General features: G+C 30.0%; 1 protein-coding gene across 1 annotated transcript; it reads right to left on the reverse strand.

Moving 5' to 3' along the window:
- Window positions 1–8,283: 8,283 nt before the first annotated feature.
- On the reverse strand, window positions 8,284–12,158 carry LOC139901049 (uncharacterized). The gene is made up of 7 exons (XM_071883789.1): window positions 11,954–12,158; window positions 11,396–11,543; window positions 10,436–10,627; window positions 10,022–10,150; window positions 9,555–9,724; window positions 8,696–8,826; window positions 8,284–8,367 (listed from the first exon to the last, which is right to left on the reverse strand). Exons 1-7 carry the CDS (start codon window positions 12,156–12,158, stop codon window positions 8,284–8,286), a joined length of 1,059 nt encoding a protein of 352 aa, XP_071739890.1.
- Window positions 12,159–18,097: the final 5,939 nt, after the last annotated feature.

Genomic DNA, 18,097 nt, shown 5'->3' on the forward strand with positions numbered 1-18,097 from the left:
CTTCATGCTTTTGTTTTCTTTTCGCAAGTATTGGTCTAGAATTTGTAGGTATGGAGTTCCGAATAAACTTAATGTTCTAAGCAAGAAAGAGCGTAATAGCAAGTTTTGATTTGTCAAATTACCAGAATCACTGAGAATAGAACTATCAAGAATATATTTTCTTGATATGTTCAGAAGTTAATTTGAATGAAAGAGTTATGTAACATGGGACGTGATGACGGTATGATCTGTGAATCATCACGTTCCATTAGAAGCTCAGCATGACTTACTGTAATATAATCACGTTGATCAAGTGTCACTATATTATACTAACTCATGCATCAGTTCCCAACATTACTTCAATAACATTCATATCTTAAACTCGAAAGTTTATAGAATATAGAAACTAACAGTTTCTATATGATGTAACACTGATATCATGAAGAGATTAATGATTTCATATAAGAATAGTTATAAAAATATCTTCAAAAATATGAAGGATATTTATAATGAAAGATACGATAATATCTGTGAATATCTAAGATCAGAGGATGATGAAGACTATTGTCCGCAAGGGTTTGGAGTAAGGAGCAAGATATTCGCTAAAGACTTCAGTAGACATTGAATCATTTAGATTCTTTGAAGTCAAACTTATTCTTTGTGATTTGTCCACGGCTTCCTTCATAGTTTCGCATAATCCGCTTTTCGGTACTAAATTTTCTATTGGGTGTTTCCAATACTCCATGCTTTATCATTAAACTTTCTACAGTTAAGGTCGTGTATAGTTTCTGTTGCTGTATTCAGCTTTTTCAACAGTCAGAGTATTAATTCACAGACTGGGTGCTTTTCAGAATTTCAGAATGGAAGATCATAGTTCTAAGAGATAAACGTTATATATATACATATAACTGTTGATGTAGACATGCTACGAGATTTCAAGATACTGATTGCTAAATTCTGATGATTCATATGGCAATTCTCGTTACAAGATGCGAAGGAGTAAATGATGGGATTTCGATAAATATAACGATTTTTCGGAAAGTCAAAGATAATTGAAGTTGTTGGTAAGTTTATTGCTAATGTGGTGGAACATGAAAGGTTCTCCAGTAACGATGATAAAAGGGCAACGTATATAACAAGGTTATAATAAGGCTGTTTTGACTGAAGAATCGAAGTTGACTTATTGGAGCTGTGACAAAATTAACTACTTTGGAAAAGAACTGCAAAGTTATTTTGGGTAATAACAACGCCAAAGGAGTTAGCACAGATATGTGTTAAACGTTTACTCAGGTTCCGAGAGTTTTTCATGTGCATAACTATATGCGTCAATCTTTTCTTCCGTCGATGAAGTTCGGTTGGTTCATCCTCTCGATTGAGGTGTTTTCAAGAATCATGAAAGGTTTGAACGCAGATTGTAATCATCAAGATACAAATGAGGTTTAAGATGAAATCAAGTGGCAAACTTGAAGAATTGTTTAGTTTCATATTTTATAATCAATATTTTAATTCATTTTAATTGTCCAATATTATTCGTCCACAGTCGATCGTCCACAGTTAACAGTCCAATCATTCATATATAGTTTAATATATTATATTCGAATTAATTTATATGTATCGTGACCCGTGTACATGTCTCAAACTCGATCACAACTCAAACTATATATATTATTTGAGAATCAACATCAACCCTGTATAGAGAACTCGATCATTACTGCATATAGAGTGTCTATGGTGATTCCAAATAATATATATAGATGCGTCGATATGATATGTCAAAACCTTGTATACGTGTCCCGATATTTAAAGTGCGTAAAATAAAAACAGAAATTAAATGACGATAACTAAAATTGCGATAAATAAACTGCGATAAATAAAATGTAATCAGTTAGCTAGGAACAGTTAGCGTGGATTCTTAACAAAATTTCTCATAGTTAATTTGTTTGTTTCTACAAATTTTATTTTCGTCAAATGTTTTCTTCATTATGCCACTTATTGGATTTTGATAAATCAAAATCCAAATATGAAATTGAATGAAAATGGTTATTCTGCGGTGAACGGATACGTATATCAGTGGTTGTAAATAGGATAGTAAATGACTGTTGAATCAGATTCGAAGAATGTACAATGTAACTTATTAATATGAAATCTAGATATTCCTCGGGTATTACCTACCCTTTAAAATATTTTCACCATTAACAGTTTGTACAAAAGAATTTTTATTTACAATCTTTATAAAAACATATATACATATATATTTTCTTCAGACGTAATCATGAATTTAATGAGTCAATGTGATATTAAACTCATCATATTTACGGCTAAAACTAGAGTACATAATCTCTAAAACATTAAAGATTACATAATTTCCATGAAGGACGAAGATAGTTTATGTAGAACGATTCATAGAACGATGATTATATTCGAGGTACCGAATGAGACGTTGAGGCGTGTGACGTTGAAACTTGGGTTGTTGGTGGTAATGGTATTGATGTTGTTGATGAAGCTGGTAAGTTTTGCACCATATTCTGCAAATTGATTACTCGAGCGCGAAGCTTGTTGACTTCTTCCATTATTCCGGAATAATTGTCGGTTGGAACGAGCGGCTGAATAAGGTTTAGAATTGTGGATAGAATATAATTATGTTGAGATATTCGGGAAATGAGGGTGAAAATGGTATTTCGGACTGGTTCGCCGGTAAGTGCTTCAGGTTCATCGTCAAAAGGTAAATTCGGTTGGTGGAAGGGATCACCTTCTTCGCGTCTCCATTGATGAGTCGACTACGAACCCATTAGATGAATTGGGGATGACTGATTGGTTGATTCATTCTGGAGACGCTGATAGGTGAAACTCCATATCGGAATGGCTGTCGGAATCCGAGGAATTTGAACTGGTTGAAGGATTCATCTCGTACGATCAGATGAAGGATTTTCGATAAGAAATAGATTATAGGATGTAGATTAGTACCCTGTAATACATAATTTACATATGCATATATAATACTAAAATCCCATAAGTTACGGAGGAATCTACGGAAGCTGTCAGGCAAAGGTAACAAAACAGATACGCTAAGATATGAATTTATCTATACACTGTCTATGCAATAGAGGCAGTAAGACATGTCTAGACTAAGAATGATAAGCAGGTGATTTCCGACTAGAAATGATAAGCAAAACTTATGACATACAGACACGGTCGAAGTCCAGACTCACTAAGGCATCCTAACGACTATCAGTTAGACACACTAATGCAAGACCTGGTTCGCTAAGACCACCGCTCTGATACCAACTGTAGAGACCCGTCCTAATTCACCGGGATGAAGTCCATATCGATTATAAACGATTCACAACAGTTGATTACATCGCGAGGTACTTGACCTCTATAGGATACATTTTACAAATATTGCATTCGTTTTTGAAAATACAATCTTTCATTACAACGAAAGTTGACGTCATGCATACCATTTCATAATATATCTAACTATAATTAACTTAATAATAATCTTGATGAACTCAACGACTCGAATGCAACGTCTTTTGAAATATGCCATTAATGACTCCAAGTAATATCCCTAAAATGAGCAAATGCACAGCGAAAGATTTCTTTCATACCTGAGAATAAACATGCTTTAAAGTGTCAACCAAAAGGTTGGTGAGTTCATTAGTTTAACATAAATAATCATTTCCATCATTTTAATAGACCACAAGATTTTCATTTCTCATAAATATACATCCCATGCATAGAGACAAAAATATCATTCATATGGATTGAATACCTGGTAACCGACATTAACAAGATGTATATAAGAATATCCCCTATCATTCCGGGAAACCCTTCGGACATGATATAAAATAATTCGAAGTACTAAAGCATCCGGTACTTTGGATGGGGTTCGTTAGGCCCAAAGATCTATCTTTAGGATTCGCGTCAATTAGGGTGTCTGTTCCCTAATTCTTAGATTACCCGACTTAATAAAAAGGGGCATATTCGATTTCGATAATTCAACCATATAATGCAGTTTCAATTACTTGTGTCTATTTCATAAAACAGTTATAAAAATAACGCATGTATTCTCAGTCCCAAAAATATATATTGCAAAAGCATTTAAAAAGGGAGCAAAGGTAACTCACCTAATATATTTTGTAGTAAAAATACATATGACTATATTGAACAATGCAGGGTTGTCCTCGGATTTACGAACCTATATCATTTGTATATATATTAAAACAAATAATCGTAATTAAACAAATGTATATCTATTATTTTATGTATTAAGATTAATGTTCTTATATATATAATTTTATTAATACTTACTTTACATTATGATACTTATTTGATATTTAATTAATGTTACTAGTTAAAACGAAATTTTTATGTAGTATTAGTATACTTTATTTAGTAAATATATCTGTATTTATATATTTATATATCGTTTGTTTTGTAAAAATTATCAATTGTAGTAGTACTAGTTTAAGAATAATAATAATACTGATAATCGTAATTTTAGTAAATATGGTAATTCTATTAGTAATGATAAAGTAAAAATAATAGTTTTAGCAAAAATAGCATTTTCAATAGTAATGGTAAGTTTAATAATAATTATAGTTTTAAATAGAAATTTGTAGTGTTCATAATTAATAATACTAAAATTAATGAAAAAGGGTACTCCTAATATTAATGATAATAATACATAGATTAATAATAATAATCATAATAACTAACAAATAATACTAACAATAATCATAATCATGTTAAAAAATAATAATACATACATTAACAATAATAATTATAATTACAATCATAATAATAATAAAACTAATAATAGTGATAATACATATATTTGTTATTGATAAATATAATAATAATAATAGTCATACTTATATCACTGAAAATAATGATAATAATAACAATAATCTCATTAATCACATTATTACTAATTATAATGATATTCATAATAATACTAATAACAATGATATTATTAGTTATATACTGATATTAACTCTATTAATAATAATAATAATAATAATAATAATAATAATAATAATAATTTGTATTTATAATAATAATTATAACCATTAACATAACAATAATAATAACAAATAATAATAATAATAACAATAATTAGAAAAGAAAAGAAAAAATATACCCTTTAATAGATTCGTTCTAAAAAGAAATGCCCACCACCGGGCTCGAACCCGTGACCTCTCGCTAACTGACCCAACACTCTAACCATCCAAGCTATCCGCTTTTTCTGATATATTCCCATCCTAACATTATTTAACTACTCCTTCTGACATCTCCTCTTCCTTCTCCTTCCTTAAAATTTTAATCGACCAAAACCAAATTCAATGATAACCATTAATTAACTGGATGATTTAGGTTCTTAAATTGAAACAGAATAATTAGAAATGGTGATCTGGATTCCTTAAAATAGAAGGGAAATTTTGATGCAGTAGCAGACCCGTCAAGAACACCCATGAACTCAAATTCCAATTTCGATTTCTAGAGTGTTTTGACTTATATTTATAACATGAAATATGTTTCAAACGATCCTTAGAAACTTTATGTATCCTCAATTGGATCCAAAACTTTATATAAATCTTGGATTTTATGATGAACACGACTGTTTGACTTTTTGAATAAGAGTTTGACTTCCAAAATTAAACCTTGTTAAGAAAAATTGAACCTTGATATATATATATATATATATATATATATATATATATATATATATATATATATATATATATATATATATATATATATATATATATATATATATATATATATATATATATATATATATATATATATATAGAAAGTTTACTTATCTGATTCCTAACAACATACCATTAACACATTTTGAAATTCGATTCAAAATTTTTGTTTTGGCCAAAGAGTTTGAATAACAGAGGTAACGTCGGGTTCATCCCCTTTTTCTTATTAAATTTCAATCTAATACCGACTATATTTGTTTTAGTTGAGATGAAGATGGAAGAACTGAATGACTACATTAAATTCAAGTGTTAATTAGCTGTTTTGTAGTACAAGAAAATCACGGGATGATTTAATCGTACAGGAAGAATGAATAAATAAATAAAAAAATAAAATAAAAGCTAAAGTGATAAGTATAGCTAATAGATTTTGTTCTTTTGCTGTGATCTTATTCGATTTATAGGCAGGAATAAACAAAATCAGTACAATAAGATTGTGACAAAGAAACCTGATTCCAATTCATATATATCAGATTCTTTTATAATTCGTGTATAAATAAATTAATATAAATAAAAAGTAATTAAGTATATTAATAATAATAATCCTAATAATAAAATGATAAATATCAATAATAATAATAATAAAAATATAATAATAACAATTTTATTAGTGATAACAATATTACTAGTAATAATAATTATTATTATATGATGTCATTAGTAATAACAATAATTTTTTTTTTAATAAGTTTAATATTAATTAATAATAATGATAGTAATAAAAATGTTAATATTAATGAAAGATATTAGTTCCTAATAATAATATTAGTTAATAATTCTTAATAATAACAATAATAATATTTAATAATACAAGTGATATAAAAATTATAGCAAGTTACATGTATTCTATTTTCTTATTTGAATAGTGATATTAATAATACTGATACAGGTATAAATGTTAATAACGATAAAAGTAGTCATAATATTATACAAATATATTTTCAACCTGTAATTACATTTAATATTTCAGTGTTACAGTTTATTAATTATATCATATTACTAATAACATATATTGAATATTTCGTATATATATATTTGATAAATGTTAATTTATAATTATTACCATTAGAGATCTTATATATATAACAATATATTTATACTTATTAATAGAAATCATATATAGATTTATATATATATATATATATATATATATATATATATATATATATATATATATATATATATATATATATATATATATATATATATATATATATATATATATATATATATATATATATATAATAGTAATTTATTAATTCCATTTGTTAATTTAAGTTCTAATGATTCAATTATATCTTATTATTTCCACTACTTACATTTATATATATATATATATATATATATATATATATATATATATATATATATATATATATATATATATTTATTTATTTATTTATAATAATTGTTCGTAAATCGTCGGAATAGGTCAAAGGGTAATTGGTTATATGAACATAGTTCCAAAATTTTCGAGACACAGTTTAATAGACTTTGCTTATTGTATCGAAATCATATCAAGATTAGGTTTAAATTTGGTCGGAAATTCCCGGGTCATCACATGATGAGGGTCATTGAAATAAATGATCTGCTGATGCAAAAATCGTTGTTAAAAAAATGTATTGATATGGCATTCGGAAGTGACAAGAACATTTAGGGAATATCAATGAAAGGAGATGAGTTGTATGTAGGTGAATTCCGATTCAGTTGGATGTTTTGATAAAAAAGAGTTGACTTTGTCTAACGACGCAGAATAAACATTATTTTGATTGTATCCAACTTCATTTGAATTCCCTAGTGTAGTCTTGATAACACATTCCCCAACAAAAGGAATATAATTTGAACTTGAAACACAAATGGTAGGATTTGTAATACCCTTTTCAGTCGCCGGAGCAACTTCAGGCTGTGTTTGTTTTTAGCCTTATCTTCACCGAAATCAACCATATTTTTTGTGACACAATCATTGAGAAAGGCAGTCTCTTCATCCGAGATCACCATACCAAAACCCATATCACCTTTGATTTCTTCAACCCAAAGATTATACTTCTTACAATTCGAAGAGGATGCCATAATATTTTTTGGAATTGCACTCGGATTAGAGACCTCTGTTAACACAAAAACAGATCGAGCTTGCTATTTTTCACAAGAATGTTTATGTACATACAAAACATCCCCCACCTCTTTTGCAACATTCCGTATAGAATCAATATGTACAACATTCAAATAGGATTCCACGCACTTCCAACCAAGTTACCCTTGAAGCATCATTTTTTTGGAAGCACAAGTTAAAAAAACAAATTAAATGCACCTAACTTTATGATCATGTAAATAATAAATAATGTAAAAATTAAAAATGTGTAAACACAAAAACAAAGATATAATCACAACCCTAATCACAAAATATATAATCATATGTGTAAGTTCATATGATTTTCCGTTTCTAAATTTTGTTTGTTATCTTCGGTCGATACTATACAGTTTGATAACCATTAGACATCGATCATGCTAGGACTTGAACCTAATCATATATGGTCTACATTTGATTTGAATGCTGATGCTGGGATTGTTCTATTAGGTAGTTCCAAGCAAGCAATGCGGCTCCAACAGCAGGCTCCACCTGAAGGAACCAAAACACAGTCTTTAACAACAAATGTACAATGAAAATGCATGTCATGTAAGGGTCAAAATGGATCAGGTTGGGTTTAAATACTACCACCATTTAGATCAGGAGGTCGTATATTATTATATTTATATGCTACATCTTTGAATATAACGGTTTAGGAGATGTATACATTGAAAAAAGAGTGTGAGAATTCAATACGAGCCACTCGTCCTTTTAGCTAAAGTTTTTAATTAACTAGTTTGTGATATAAAACACTGTCCATATCAACCCACTCATAAGCAAATGGGTCAAAATACCACCTTTAATAAACGTGTAGAGTTACCTTAGGTCGAACTGGGCGGGTCCCTGGAAAATCTTTGGCAATGCAACTAATTACTTGTTTTCCTACATCCCATCTCCTATTGGGTTCGAGAACACCCCCGACCATTACAAGAGGAAAAACATCCTTTCCATCTGCAAAACAACAGACTAATTAATTAATAAAGGGCGGTGATATTTCCAAATTGATTTTTGATAGATCCACATGACTTTACTAAAATACCCTTAAATGATAGTTTACAAAAATTTTATGTTAAAATTTATTTGAGGACAGTTTAGGAAGTTAGCATCAAATTGTAGCGGATTAATCAAAATCTAGTTTGGAAATATCAACTCCCATTAATAAACTGTATGAGATGATTGAAATTTAACTTATGATTAAGTGATTTAATAGGTTATACATGATAGTTGTTGAGGTGGAAATTTTGATGCATTTACAATGAGTTTTAGATCAAAATGTGTGTTAACAGAGACCTCATTCAAAGGGAACCCATGTCTATTATAATGAACCAAAGAATAAATAAAACTATAAGCTTATTACGATTTAAAACTCGATAGTTTAATGATTTAATTAATATAATATTAGTTATGCATGTGCTTTTTGAACTCATGTCTTCGTTTCCAATATATTATCTATATCATAACCATCCTGCACTAAGCACGATTATAGCAGGCCGTGGGTTATGTGATTTGAAGTTTTTTGATTTGCAATTTTTTTTTATTGCGAAGTGTGTCTATTTTTGTAACACCGATCAAATAACGAATCTGTTCAAAATATCTTGCAAAACCAGGTAGAATACATATTTTTGAAATGTTTTTTTTTTTTTTTTTTTTTAATGAATAGTCTTGGTATGGGTGTGTACCTTTTCCACACAATCCAAGTCTATGAACAACAGCTTTAACACTTGAAGCCAATTCCTGAACAGCATGAAGCAGTATTTCATTTGCAACTTCATCACCTGCTTCTGCACATGATACCACTATTGGGACTAATGTTGCAATCCGAGCCCAAGATGGATCAGCATACGTCCACCTGCATAAAAATAAATGAATAAGTGAGAATGGGTCAAAACATATATCTTTGTTGTAGGTTAAGTATCAGAATTTTATTTTTTTTATGACAAGCAGTCAAGTATCAGTTTGAACAGACCATAAACATGGACTTGTTTGAAGAATTACAAGAAAAACAACAACAATAGATTACAAAATATATGTTATTACAATATAATGTTATTCTTCTAAAGATGATTTGGATGGTTATATTTATGACAGTCACACATTGGGCGGAAGAAAGATGTAGAAAATAAACATTTTATAGATAAACAAATACCCAATTAATTCATCTGGAGAAGAAAGTTCGAGTTCATTGAGAATGCGACAAGTAAGCATTGTTTCTGGACCACGCCCATCATAAGCCCTTACTACCGATGTCAAAGCCTTTGCAGCTATACCATATCCACTAAAAGGTAAACATGAAACGTCTCACAATCAACATGGGTTGAATTTCATCTTACAAGTAAGAATGTAAAAATGTATACTACCTACATTAGTATACATCTAGAAAGTCTTATTATCTTAAAAATTAGATAATCATTGTATTGAAATTTTATAATTAACATTAAAAATACATTTATCATATGTTAGTGAATCGATCACGTCTGCACAAAAATGATTTATCGTAACCTGTCAGTACGACCGACGTCTAGTTAAAGCTAAGAAGTATAATTTGGCATGTAATATGTACCTTCCCCAGTCACCTAAGACAGGACCTGCTCCAGAGGCTCGAGCTTCTCTCCCATCTTCGGTATAACCAAAAGCGATGGTTCCGGTTCCAGCAATCAGAACACAACCATGAAGTTTGCCCATAGTTCCACTAGCCAATGCTGCCACGGCATCATTCTCAACGAAAAATTCAACATCACTTGGGAATATATCTCTGAGCATGAAAACAATAAATCAGGAAAAATTATACAGAAGAATAATGAGGGTTGAAGCAGAAACAACATAAGTTAGCCAGCTAAGAGTTAGTACATTAGTTTTTTATCTAAGATATGGAGCATGCATATGTAGTTATAAAGTGGAAATTAAATTGAATGTAGTTAGAATACATAGCAGCGGTGTGTGGGCCCGTTTCATTGGGCAAAAAGTAAACAAAAAAGTTCATAAAAATAAAATGCCTAATTACTAAATAACTTTGTGTATAAATAAATGTTACTATTCACAAGAGAATAATAGTTGCACAACTAATTTTTTTGAAATTACTAAAATACCCCTATGTACTTTTCACATGAACATGATAGTCGTTGAACATTGTGAACAATTAGTATAGTGGGTAATTAGTCATATTGAGTTTTATTAGAGCATCTGAGCATGACCCATTAGCATTAACTAAATATTCTTTGTAATCGTTATTATTACTCAATCAATTCAATATAATGACTAGTTAATTATTTGTTGTTCTTTACCTCTGTTTACATAGCTTAACATCAAAGCATGTATTTTGTGATACTCCCCAACAAAATTTCATAGGTTACTTTTGAAAATTACAAGTTAGAGATGGCCATATTAAGAAATTTGCACACAACACGTTGAATTGTGATGTATCTGAATTGATTCAAATCATACAACTAAGGCAAATGGTGAATTAATCATATAGTTTTAAATGAAGACATGTGAAATGTTGTATGGATTTAGAAAGTTGAACCTAAGCCAATCTGAAATACGTTGTTGGTCTGTTGGATGATTAACTCCAGATACCGCTAAGCAAACAGCACGAACAGCAGACCGAGTAGCACCTGATTTTAAAAGTACTTCTGCCATTACTTGTTCAAGTGTCTCTCTTGCAGCAGTTTCTGTGAAACATATATAGGTGCATAATCTAATTAACAAACTTCATTAAAAAGGACACAGTTAAGGATCATCGGATACATCAAAAGCGGGCTAAAATCTAATTTTCTTAGTATATAAAAGTCTCCAGACTCGCTTTATTAACAAAGCTACATTAATATAAACATTTTCAGATTTTAACTCTAACTCACTAATTATTGTTATATCAATTACCGAAGCGTCATTGTACAAGATAACCTAGTGGATAGGTTGGTATTCTGATTATATCACAATCTTCATTATCTGCCTCACCACCCATGTTACTAAAACTATTCCCCTTCTCCGGATAGTACTCTAAACAGAGTAAACTTCGTTTACTCATATACAATGACAAAAATAGTAGTAATAACAGATAAAGAGTTAGTTGAACTGTTACCGCCAACACTGTTATGATTGGAGCAGCCAGCAACAGCACGAGCGTATACAGGAGGAGAACGATGGTGGTTCGGGGTGATGGGCATACAAACGCATATCGTATTTGTAGTACCACCATCCAATCCCAGTATTAGTTTCTGATCACTTGCACTTGGTACAAGTTCATGCTCAAAATCCCATATCTCTCCATGTCTATCCCTTTTCATTATTTCAAGATATCTGTGAACAAAAATTCTGAAAATCCTATAACTCAACTAGCTAGATTACACAATTTTATAATCTAACTATATATAACTACAAGGAACGTGAATCATATACATAAAGGAAGTTGACAAAATGTGTCATGCATTAAATTATACAACTCATTAAAAAATTGTGTCAATAAAAAATAATAGGATTCGGACGGCAAAAGCTACGACAATCACTAACAGGTTAATAGTTTCCAACAAAACAAATTCTTTTCTATAAAAGGCTGGCGGACTGAGTGTCAAAATTGCAATATTAAACTGTAAATTTAATAAAATAGTATAACTTTATTTACTTAAGTATGTATCTGATATCCATTTGGAGCATGAGTCGATTATATATGTTCACATGGAGGGGCTAAGACCACATCAAGTCATCACAGCGACTGCAATCTGACCTCACAATTTTTCATATTTTTTTAAAAAGATTTATATCTAATTAATTAAAACACTTCAATCAAGTAATTATATCAAAACATTTGATGAATTAAATAAATAAATTTTAAAATCTTAGATTTATTCAGCATTAATTAAACAAAACAATTCACCAACTTATATATCTGTTTTAATTTCTTGACAAAACATGCACATTCATTTCGTGCAAGCTTTTAAAGCTACAAAGTAGATGACAATTTCATACTCGATCGATCAACCAAAGTTTGATCAAAATTATGTTTGTATCCACTATACTTTTATATAAATTCATCAAAATTATGCATTTATTTATTTGTAAAGCTTTTAATTTACATTTCCAGTAGATTTGGTTAAAAAAAAAAAATTGGATATATGATCACTCGTTGTATATTATGTTCTTGTTCATGTGTAGCTGTTGTGACATACATATGTGATTAGAAAATTTAAAAATAGTAAGCGTTTAAGACTTTGATGACGAATGAATTACATATATAACTCTTGTACAATTTTGTCTTTTTCTCACTAGTTGTGGTCATTTGCCATTTGGCACATAAATAACAGAACAGACAGATAAATGAAACAAACAAAACTACTATAAAATAGAAACAAAAGAAAAACGTCGAAGAAGTGGAACAAAAGATTTACCAAAAAAAATAAAATATAACTTAATAAATCTATCTATTATATAGTAGTATATAATAACAAAAACAAAAATAGATCATTTTAAGGAGCCTAAACTAATCTTAGCCATCCATTTAATTAATCATCTTTGATCTTAACCCTTAATTTCTTCCTAATCTTTCTAATGACCTCATAATCTTGACCTTTAATTGTGTGATTACTAAAACACCCTTCTAACCAAGATTTGCACTCTTATTAAAAATTACGGGTTAGAATAACAAAATTAGGGGTTAACGCACACCTAATTCATTCAACACACTGAGAAAGAAAAAAAATTGCAGTTAGTTAGCGCAGCCCTAAATTTTTCTCCCCAAATCGCATAAATTCATTTTAGGGTTTGATTGATCAGGCTATAAATCATCATCTATAATCGTTAACTGAAATATTGGAAACAGGCAACACGGATTCAATCCAATTTCAGAGTATGATGTATCGAAGAATACTCGCCTCCTTCTCATATCCAGATAAAAATCGCATCAGACAACAAAAACCCTAATTTTCTTTCCCAAAACGTTTTCTAAAATCAAATTCAAATCAATAGGTTTCGTCCACAAATTCGAGTGATTCAAACCGAAGCATTGTTGGATTCAACATCGATTTTGCGTTTCGGTGGCTCCGTCAGGTAACGGGTTTCCTATTTCTGTTTTTTGGTGCCGTTTGTGAATACATTTACTGTTTTAATGTATGTTTCATTAGGGTTCGTTAGTCCGTATTTTTTTTTGTCTGGCACTCATTTTTATGTCGTATACTGTATTATTTAATTGTATGTTTAATTAGGGTTCGTTAGACTGTATTTATTTGGTTTTCTATTTTTTCGTATTCTGTTGTTTTAGTAGCTATTATTTTTTGTCTGACATTCACTTCTATGTCACTTTTATCTTCTATATCTTCTTATTCCTGTTTATGTTTGATAGATACTTTGTGAACTGATTTTCTTTGATATAGATTAGCTTCGTATTACCTCCTAACTATTGTTGGAATCAGCTGAATGTTGTTGTTTCCCTTTTTTGTTTGTTAATTTGAAATCTCGATTTACGTATATCTGTGTGTTGCACGTTTGATTTAGATGTGAGGTTTATTAGTTTCTGTTTCATCCTAAGTGCAGGAAAATTGTAAGATGAATAATGGGTTAATTGAACATTTTTATAAGCTTATGACCTTAAAGAACCAGTGTCTTAAAGATTTAACGTGTGTAATTATTTTTGGTGCAGGAGATATTAACTTTTTGGATGGGTTGTAAGGGATTTGTATTACTCAAAAGCATTCAACTGCATGAATTCCGTCAACCGCAGCTGTGGTTTGTTGTACTAACCCAGCTAATAAGTTAATTCATAAGTTTGTTTTTACTTATTTCAGGCCTAATAGCAGCATTTACTTTTTTCCTTTAACATATCATTTTGAAGAAATAAAAAAAAAAGTTCCTTGCATCCTCTTTTTTTTTGCGCAGTAGCTTTCGCCACCCATTGTTCATCGTAAGTTCAAATGTTGCGTTACCTGGATTATTAGGTTCATATTTGCTTCTGTTGGCTTTTCTTATTTTGGAATATCATATTGCCTTTTGTCTTCAGTTAATACATTTGTTGTTCGATATTATTGTTAAAATCTGAAAGGCACATGATTCTTTGAATTTGATCTTTTAGATTTATGTTAGTTTGATTACAGGTGGATTTGACACCCCTGATGATGCTGGTAGTTAAGTGTTTCTAATGTCGAAGTTTACTTTGCCTACACGTTATATCAACGACTACTTTGTTGTTTTTATTTTCAGCAACGACACGGTTTAAATAGATTTTAGAACCAGCAGGCCATCCACTTTGATGCAGAAACATATGAAAAGCTAGAGAATCCAGTCATTATTGCAATCAGCTCATGCCGAGCGAGGATACTCAACGGTAAATAATATAATTGTTGAACTTTTCTTTAACGTATACATGAAACTTTTTCGACTGTCATTTAACGTATCACATAACTGACAGTTATTCAGATCAATTCTAAGTTAATAAGAATAGTAGAACGATGGAGAAAGTATTAGGGTTCGCACATTACCATATGCAAATCGATGAGATGTGAATTCGGTGATGAACACGGTGGCAAAATACAAAGGTATCGATCTCTAACGGAAATTTCATTATCTTTTGAATAGGGATGTGAAAGGACCCGTCCTAATCCATCCGGACGAAGTCCATATCGATTATAAATGATTCACAAAAGTTGATTACATTGCGAGATACTTGACCTCTATATGATACATTTTACAAACATTGCATTCGTTTTTGAAAAGACAATCTTTCATTACATCGAAAGTTGACAGCATGCATACCATTTCAAAATATATCTAACTATAATTGATTTAATAATAATCTTGATGAACTCGACGACTCGAATGCAACGTCTTTTGAAATATGTCATGAATGACTCCAAGTAATATCTATAAATTGAGCAAATGCACAGCGGAAGATTTCTTTCGTACCTGAGAATAAACATGCTTTAAAGTGTCAACCAAAAGGTTGGTGAGTTCATTAGTTTAACATAAATAATCATTTCATAATTTTAATAGACCACAAGATTTCATATTTCCATTTCTCATAAACATACGTCCCATGCATAGAGACAAAAATATCATTCATATAGATTGAACACCTGGTATCCGACATTCACAATATGCATATAAGAATATCCCCATCATTCCGGGATCCTCCTTCGGACATGATATAAATTTTGAAGTACTAAAGCATCCGGTACTTTGGATGGGGCTTGTTGGGATCGATAGATCTATCTTTAGAGTTCGCGTCAATTAGGATGTCTGTTCCCTAATTCTTAGATTACCAGACTTAATAAAAAGGGGGCATATTCGATTTCGATAATTCAACCATATAATGTAGTTTCAATTACTTGTGTCTATTTCGTAAAACATTTATAAAAATTGCGCATGTATTCTCAGCCCAAAATATAAAGGGTAAAAAGGCAAATGAAACTCACGCATATATTGTAAAACAGTTAGTAAAGCATTTGCATGTATTCTCAGCCCAAAAATGTAATGAGTAAAAAGGGAGCAAATGAAACTCACGCATATAAATATTGTAAAATAGTTATTAAAACATTGCATGTATTCTCAGCCCAAAAATATATATAAAAAGGGAATAATGAAACTCACCTATTGTATTTTGTAGTAAAAATACATACGACGACATTGAACAAATGTAGGGTTGACCTCGGATTCACGAACCTATATCATTTTTATATATTAACACATATCTTTGTAATCGAACAAATTGGTTATATCTTAAATTGTATATTATATATTTAATTTGTATGTATCTTTAAAAATGACTAATATTTATATAGTTATATTAATATTTATATATGAGTAATATTATAGTAAAATACATCATTTGTTATATATGAATATTTATATAAAAATATGTTTATAATCTGTAATATTATTATAAGTATAATTTTATATATATAATATTTATTTGTTATAAAAATAATAATGATAATACTAGTAATAAAAATAATAATAATAATAATAATAATAATAATGATAATTATTTTTAATAATAATAATACTTATGTTCATAATAATAATAATAATAATAATAATAATAACAATAACAATAATAATAATAATAATAATAATAATAATAATAATAATAATAATAATAATAATAATAATAATAATAATGATAATAATAATTTTAATAGTAATAGTATTAGTAATAGTAGTACTACCTCAAAGGAGTAGCCCTTAAAAATAATGTCCAAGTCCGAATTTGAACCCGCGACGTCCCGCTAACCCGATAACATCTTTAACCATTCCACCAATTCAGTTTTTCCTGAATTAATTCATAATTCAAGTATCTTTAACCCGTTTTAAGGAGCACAACAACACTTTCATGAGCCCAACAATTAAATGAATCCTTGGCCCAACTACACCAAAATAGAACTCGGCCCATCAATAAGTACACGGCCAAAAAACTATATATATATATATATATCTCTGCCCAATTAAATGACCGATTTTTCTTGAATATATGTTTTGTTGAATTGAAATTGTGGCGTATGATATTGTAAAAAGAAAGGTCTTTTACAGTTTTCTTATCCCACATTACAATCATCACAACATAAAAAAAAATATCTGCCTTCTTTATATTACAACTTGTGGAATACTACCAAACTAATCCACTAGTATATGTCAAAAAAGTTTATGGTCTATTATTTAAAAGCATCGAAACTCACAAATTTCAGCTGCCTTTTTGTCATTTTAAAGGAACGGTATCTACATACAGGATGTCTTGTTGAGCTGTCGAACAGTAGTAGCAAGAAAGCAGCCATATACTAGCTAGGGCTGGTGATCATATGAGAGTGAAAGTGGCGGTTGTAGGTGTTGGGTTGTGGTGTTCGAATGGGAATGGAAAACATGAACGTGCAGCAGCAACTGAAATGTAAAACGAATAGGCTGTAGCAGTTCTCGATTGTGGCCGTCTATGGTTGGGGTTTAAATGGGTTTCGTGATGGCGTATGATGGTGGTTTCCGGTTTAAATAAAATAGAAAAAAAAATATGCAGCGAGATAGAAGTGGTTATGGTGTTTTGTGGTGGTGAAAAGTGGTGATTAATCGGTTGTTAATGATGGTTGTGTTGATCGATGGTTGGTGTTTGTTCATTGAACATGAAACGAGAAAGAGGTAAGAAAGAGGGACAAAGATGTCGATGGTGGTTTAACCGGTGATGGTGGGTGTCGAAGAAAATGGGTGTGTCGGGTTTAGTGGTGGAGCATGGTGGCCGATTGTAGTTGTTAAGGCG

Source organism: Rutidosis leptorrhynchoides, chromosome 3, assembly GCF_046630445.1.
Source record: "Rutidosis leptorrhynchoides isolate AG116_Rl617_1_P2 chromosome 3, CSIRO_AGI_Rlap_v1, whole genome shotgun sequence".
Classification (NCBI taxonomy): domain Eukaryota; kingdom Viridiplantae; phylum Streptophyta; class Magnoliopsida; order Asterales; family Asteraceae; genus Rutidosis; species Rutidosis leptorrhynchoides.